Source organism: Bos grunniens, chromosome 14, assembly GCF_055505025.1.
Source record: "Bos grunniens cultivar Pamir isolate PY7600 chromosome 14, Bosgru_T2T1.0, whole genome shotgun sequence".
Taxonomy (NCBI): Eukaryota; Metazoa; Chordata; class Mammalia; order Artiodactyla; family Bovidae; genus Bos; species Bos grunniens.
In genome coordinates this window covers 16501207-16507974 of record NC_141178.1, presented here as the reverse complement: position 1 = coordinate 16507974, position 6768 = coordinate 16501207, and the positions used below count along the sequence as shown (strand labels likewise).

Sequence of the window (6768 nt, the reverse complement as noted above, 5' to 3'; positions counted from 1 at the left end):
AGCCACTGGGGAAGCCCCATAGGCCAGGTCACTACTGGGTTAAGTAGGTACTAAGGGCCAATTCCCCCAGCAATAGTCATAGCAAACCAGCCAAGACACTCTGGTTTCCCAGGACCCCAACTTGCTGCCAGGGAGGCACTGTAGCAATGGGGGGCATGGCAACCAGGTGGGGTGAGGTTGGCACTAGCAGACCTGTTGGTAGTACTGAACAAGACAGGAGGGGGCAAACCCTACCAGGGGTGTCTGTTTCACAGGGGCTCCAATAATTCATAACCATTCCCACAACAGAGCAGGCTGGTTGCTCCAGGTCCTGGTGAAAAAAGGACCCCACCTCTCCATACCCCCAAAGAAGAATGGACTCCTCTTCCTTCCCCACAAATGTTCAAAAAGCCCAGACTTTCTCAAGAAATCTGGTTCCCAGTGTCAAACGCCCTTGTTGTGTTTGCCACTCCATGTGTAACTGAAGTGCCCTAAGGGAGGGTCAGCAACCATTTTCTATTTAATCCTCATACTCTTCGAGGCTGGAGCCCTGAGTGTGTCAGTGTTACCCCTCATTGCTGAGTCAAGGCACAGAGGCTAAAATGCAGCCGTCACACAGAAGGGCTCCTCGAGGTTGCATCAATGCCTGCACAGTAGCATGTTAATGAGTGTTAAAACTGACAGCACAAATACAGCATTCTTGATTTTTTAAAATTACAACTCTGTAACAAGTCATGCTGTTAAAACATACAAGAAATACCAGTTAAGCCTTCAAGGAGATAACACACAGCCTGTACAGATCACAGCTATCCCAAAGTGCATAACATATCATTTTCTTCGAAGTGAAGCAAGAATTAGCAGGTAGTTCCATTATTTGAACACTAAGACGAGTAGAAATAACAAATCCAAGCGGTAAATACCAATTACTACCTTAGGAGCTACACATCAGCTCGGCATTACAACATGCCCCTCCTTGGTAACAAAGCCAGGAAATGTAGGGGGTTGACAGAAAACACTGGACGATAACCAACATGCATCTATGCAGTAAAGACATGGTGTCACTTCCCAGCCAGCGCTCTCAAAATGCTTATCACATACATTTCGAGAAAAGCATGACCTATATCTTTGTCTCAGTGGCATTGAAAAGAACAACCTTCAAGTGTTGGCAGCGAAGCTGTTCTCAAGCCCACAGCTGGACATAGGTGCTTTGAAGCTTCGTCTGTGTCCTCCAAAGAGGGTTGATGGGTCAGTCTGGCAGCCTGGTGGCCAAAGCTGTCAGCTCATAATCATACTCTCAACTCCAGAAACAGAACAGAAAATTCCCCTGACCCCTTCCCAACTCCTTCCCTGCACCGAATAGTTTCAGGGACCAGAAGAAACTGCTCCATCAAATGTTATCTGACAAGGTTAATCAAAGCCCCACCGAGAGCTCTTGTGACCTGTGTACCTGGTACCTCGGTGCTACTTTGTGGGAAAGGAAGGAAGGGTTCTTTCCCCCTGGATCAGAGTTTCATCTCCATTCTCTGTGGGAATTAACTCCAGTGTTCAAGCCAGCTGGGTTGGTTTCTCGCCCTCTTATCTGAAACCACTGCTTGGAGCCCTCAATGCTATTAGGCTATTCTCATGCTTGGAAGTGACTGAAATTCCAGGATGGGCAAAATAATATTTTATAAGAATATATATATATATATATGTACAAAAGATATTAAAAAGACAGTCTCTAAAGCACTTTGGGATTCCCCCAATGAAAGGCACCAGATAAATGCAAGTCATCACCAAAATGAAAAGTCAAGTTTTCCAGCTTTCATATCAGCAAAGAGTAACCACTAGAAGTATCTTTGTTTCAGTGGTAAAAACCTTCCTGTTTAAAAAGAATACTGAGGAGAGTGACTGAGCTATTCAGCCTCCGGCCTCGTTTCCTCTTTTCACAAGTGTTCTGGTCAGTAACTGTGGATACCATGCTCAGTGACCCAATACCATCAGCCTTGGCAAACTGAACAGTCTTCACGAATTTGTACCATCACCTGCCCCAGTGCAGCTGGAGATGATTTCATAAATTCTCTGCCTTCTGGTGCTGCAAACATCAGCCAAAGCCAAGTGCTACATGTGCAAATTCTGAGAAATAACCCTGCTCTTCTGACTTGGTGGCTGGTTGCCCCTAAGGCATCTCACCTTTCCTGATAAACCTTTCCTTACTCTGAGAAATGGAGTAGATGGTAGACCAGGTAGCACTAGGAGGTGGCTGCCTCCCTGCTCCCTATGAGGCTCCAGTCTGATGGAGAGATTTGAACTGGGGACCCAAAGGCGTAAGTGACTAGTGCATTCATCCAACAAATGGCCCTCTCTGTGTAGCCATGGCAACTACAAGTACATAAAGCCTCTGACAAGATCCTCACTCTATCTGAAGGGTATGTACTACCTTCAACCAACTAAGAGACAAAATGGACCTTTTTAAGGAAGATCCAAGCCCTGGAGAAAAAGCCTGCCTAACTCCACGTGTGGACCCCTGGATTCTGTAGCCTTTCCAAAGAAGAACAACAACGGAGGCCAACTGGAACACCATCTGATTACCTAGAATATAACAGAGAATGACCCAAGTTAACCCTTCAAAATGCTACATGCTGCTTAACTGAAGAAGAAGGAGGGAGGGCATTTTGGAAAAGGAAAGAGTTCTTAATCTTCAACCCAAGTTTGAACGTTTAAGGGTCTTTAAAATAGCATCAAGCTTTTCAAGAAGTTTGCAATTATATATGACATTTTATTAACAATGCTTTTTTGTTTTACAACTCTTTCCTTTCTCCTGGCCTCCACCAACCTTCCCCCCAACAAAAGGCAGCTGAAATGGAAATAAGAACTATAATATTTCCATCCTGGATAAGCCACTTGTCTATATTTTGAGTACACACTTTCATGCCACCGGGTGTCCATGTCATACCAGGAACTCTGGGGTGATTAGAGCATTGTGTATTACATACCGTATCCTAGAAGCAAAATTATCTAAGTAAACTCTGCTTGGAAATAAAAGCTTTATCTAAGCTTTCAGAGCAGGTAACAAAATTTTCTAAGCTACTGCCCTTGCTAGCAGCCCAACGTTTGCCTCAGAAAGACAATACAACAGTAAACTTGTTAGTTGAGAAAGACAACACGATCTTATTTCTAAACACCTTAAAAAAGAAACATTTCAGAAACATGCTAATAGCTAAGACAGCAAAGTTTGGTCAAATGACCTAGACCAGCAACCTCAGCAAGAAATAAATGTCCCTGCAACCACCCAGGAAAGAATGAGGCCTGATTCTGAAAGATCTTCAAGCATCATGCGATTTGGCCTATGTTTAGCTGAAGTCCCTAGCCCTAATGCATCTATTCTTGGGGAAAATTTCAGTCTTCACTACATGTTTAACAGACTAACATTCTCTAAAGAGCAACATTAAGAGGCGAACAGGGGTGTACATCATTTGAAAGGTGAGCAGGGTACCCATGCAAGTCACAATACAGATCATTGACAAAAACAACTCGCAGACTTGAATCGGTCATGTCTACTTAACTTCACATTCTCTTTGTTTGATATTAAAACTAAATGAAAGCAATGGATAAATAATTGAGATTTTGTTTTCACCTGACTGTGAGCAAAACCTCATCCTATCCTTGCAGGCCCCACAGATGTGTTTCCACAGGACATATTCGTGTGGGCTTTTTTATGGAATTCACATGACAGCCTCAGAAACAGGAGCACAAACAACTCAGAGACAGTCCTGGGCCATGAGCACTAGATGAGAGAACACAATGAACAGAGAAATTAGCATTCTAGGTGGTACTCATCCGGCAGAAAGGTGAACATTTTATGCCCACGATGCGAAGACCAGTGAGTGTCATTTCACTGAAAGGTGCAAAGGCATGGTGTCAGACACACCACCCTCTAAAAATGATCCTAAATACTGTAAAAGCAACCTGGGGTGCAGATCCCATGCATTCTCTCCCCTTTGGGGCTGGGCATACTCCTCACACCATAACCCTAGGGTACCTGGACTGTGCCAGGGGCACAAGAGACAGCTCAGCAATGTGGGTTTGAGGATGTCAAGCCCTCCCAGCTAATGTAGGGAATCATTTAAACTTAGTTCGCTTGGCGAGCTCCTGCTCATGTTCGTCAGGCTCGCCATGAGGGATTTAACTTTATGGGCATAATAGTCCCTTAAATTGACGGAAGGGACCTCCTTCATTCCATCTCCGAAGTCACAGCTGCGCATGGCGCTCTCAAGTTGCTTCTGGCGCCGATAAAAGTGGGAAAATTTATTGAAGATCAAGGTGATGGGCAGTACCACCACTAGGATACCTGCCAGGATGCAGGCAGAGGCGGTCAGCTTCCCTGCCGTGGTCCCCGGGACCACATCCCCGTACCCTACGGTGGTCATACTGACGGTGGCCCACCACCAGCAGGCAGGGATGGTGGCCAGGCCCTCGTTCTCCTCCTTTTCAATGGTATAGGCCACTACAGAGAAGATGGAAATCCCCACAGAAAGGTAGAGCAGAAGCAGCCCTACTTCCTTGTAGCTGTATTTCAGGGTGGCCCCCAGGGAGCGGAGGCCAGTGGAGTGTCTGGCCAGCTTTAAGATGCGGAAAATCCGCATCAGCCTTAGGACCTGGGCCACCCTGCCCAAGTTGGCCAAGGTAGGCGTGCTCTCCACGACCAGGTTCACCACCAGCGTGATGTAAAAGGGGACGATGGACATGAGGTCAATCAGGTTTAGGGCGTTCTTGAAGAACTTGAGGAAGTCGGGGGCCACGGCAAACCTGGCCACCAGCTCAAAGGTGAACCAGGCGATGCCGAAGTGCTCCACGATTTCGAACCTGGGGTCCTCGCCCGGGTTGCCCTGGCGGTCAGGGATCTGGAAGTCTGGCAGGCTATTGAGACACATGGTGATGATGGACCCCAGAACCACGAGGATGGACAGGACGCTGAAGACCCTGCTCAGGACCGAGTAGCCGGGGTTGTCCAGCGCCAGCCACAGTTGTCTGCGGAAGTTGCCCAGGGGCTGCCCATCGAACTTCGAGGCGTCGTTGTAGAAGGCCAGGATCTCGTCGAAGGAGGACGTGGTGCTCTCCTGGTCGCTCTGCTCGTCCCACTTCTCCTGCTCGGGCTCCACTTTGCGGCCGTGGTAGCTGTAGCTACAGCAGGAGTCAATGAAGAACTCGTTGATGCCCCAGTATTCAATCTCCTGGCTGAAGGAGAAGACGCACAGCTCTGCCATGACGTGAAGCTTGCCGGTGTGGTAGAAGTGCAGCACGTAGGGGAAGAGCTCGGGGTTGCGGTCAAAGTAGAACTCGCGCTGGGCATCGTCGTAGTCGTCGCAGAGCTCCAGAATGGCCTCGCGCGAGTGGCAGAGCAGCAGGCGGCCCAGGCGCGTTTCGGGGAAGCGCAGCAGCGTGTGCGAGCGCAACCGCTTCTTGAAGCCGCCCACGTTGATGCGGATCTCTCCATCCTCGACGTTGGCCTCCGACACGTCCCACAGGCTCTGGCCAGTCATGCTGGAGACGCCCGGCCGCCCGCGCCGCGCGGGGGCGCTACACCTGTAAGCCAAAGCAAGCGCGTCGGGTGAGCGCCCGGCGCTCAGGGCTCGGGCACCCCTTCCTTTGTCCCCATCCGTCTCTAGCGCGCCCAGTTCTCTCCAGCGGGTCTCTGAGTACTGAAGGACACTGGGATGGGAGGACCGTTCTCTGGGCTTTGCCTCCCCGCCTCCCAAAGAAAGGCTTGGAGTTGGGGAGGGTGGGTTATGTTTCTACTAGCATGGCCGCGCCCGCACACCCATCCTGGGGGTTCTGTCGGTCGCTTTCCGCTGCCCGGGGTCGCACCCCAGCAGCTCCGCGAGCTGCTAGCTGACCTTGCCCGTGGGCGGGCCGAGGAGACGCCCCCGCCCTCTCGCCGCAGACAGGCGGGACCAGAGCTGGGATGCGCACCGGCAGGGCTGGGCCGAGATGGGGGGGCGCGTAGCTTCGGGAGGGGGGTGGCGGGGAAATCCACCTCTCGAATCCTTAACCCCAGAACAGGGTAAGGCGGCCGGCCCGGCGTCGCCGGAGTCCAGCCCCCCGAGACTGAAGACCCGTCCTCCGCCCCGGGCTTCCCCCGCCCGCCTGGCGCCGTGCCCCGGAGCCGCGTGCGCCGCGCCTTACCCGGCGGAGCTACCCAGGCTCTCCCTGCGCGTTCTGGAAGCGCTTACCTGCGAGCTCTGGGGCCCGCGGCCGAGGCCGGCGGGAAACTTCCCCGACCTGCAGGCGAGCATCGCTGCGGCCGCCGCTGCCGGCTGGCTGTGCGTGTGCGCGAGGGTGCTCTGAGTGTGTGTGCGCCTGTGTGTGCGCCCGGCGGGCGGGCGGGGTCCGCCGAGCGCCTCCTGTCTCCGGCCGGAGAGGCCGCCGCCGTCCGCAGTTGCGGGAGGCTCACAGGTGGCTGCGTGGCCCCGACGATCGCAGAGCCACCTCCCCCCAACCCCCCGCCCTTTAGATCCGCGCGCCCCTCGGCACCGAGAGACAACGACGCGCGCCGCAGCCCGCGGGATCCGGAGCGGGAGCCGAGCCCGTGCGCCTCTGCGCGGGCCCTGCTCTGGGGCGCGGCGCGGTGGTGCTGAACGGACAGCTCCGCGCCTCCCAGCTCCGCGCGAGGCCGCCGCCCGGACTCCGGGAGAGGCTACCGCCTCGGCGTCGCGGAGACCCCTTCGCGCCCGCGGCTCGAGGCCGAGCCAACACCTTTCCCGATCACTCACCTACCTCCCCTGATGACAGGCTGTTATGACCACCCTC

At 52.6% G+C, this 6768-nt stretch overlaps 1 protein-coding gene across 1 annotated transcript; it reads right to left on the bottom strand.

Annotated features, from left to right (window-relative positions):
- Nucleotides 1-613: 613 nt before the first annotated feature.
- On the bottom strand, nt 614-6500 carry KCNS2 (potassium voltage-gated channel modifier subfamily S member 2). Its single transcript, XM_086336065.1, has 2 exons — nt 6192-6500; nt 614-5544 (listed from the first exon to the last, which is right to left on the bottom strand). The coding sequence occupies exon 2, from the start codon at nt 5499-5501 to the stop codon at nt 4068-4070; it is 1434 nt and encodes a 477-aa protein (XP_086192191.1). The 5' UTR covers nt 5502-5544; nt 6192-6500; the 3' UTR covers nt 614-4067.
- Between the last annotated feature and the right edge of the window lie 268 nt (nt 6501-6768).

What these genes read in the sequence shown, in the direction of transcription:
- KCNS2 (XM_086336065.1), bottom strand. Translation starts at nt 5,501, where the DNA reads ATGACTGGCCAGAGCCTGTGGGACGTGTCGGAGGCCAACGTCGAGGAT.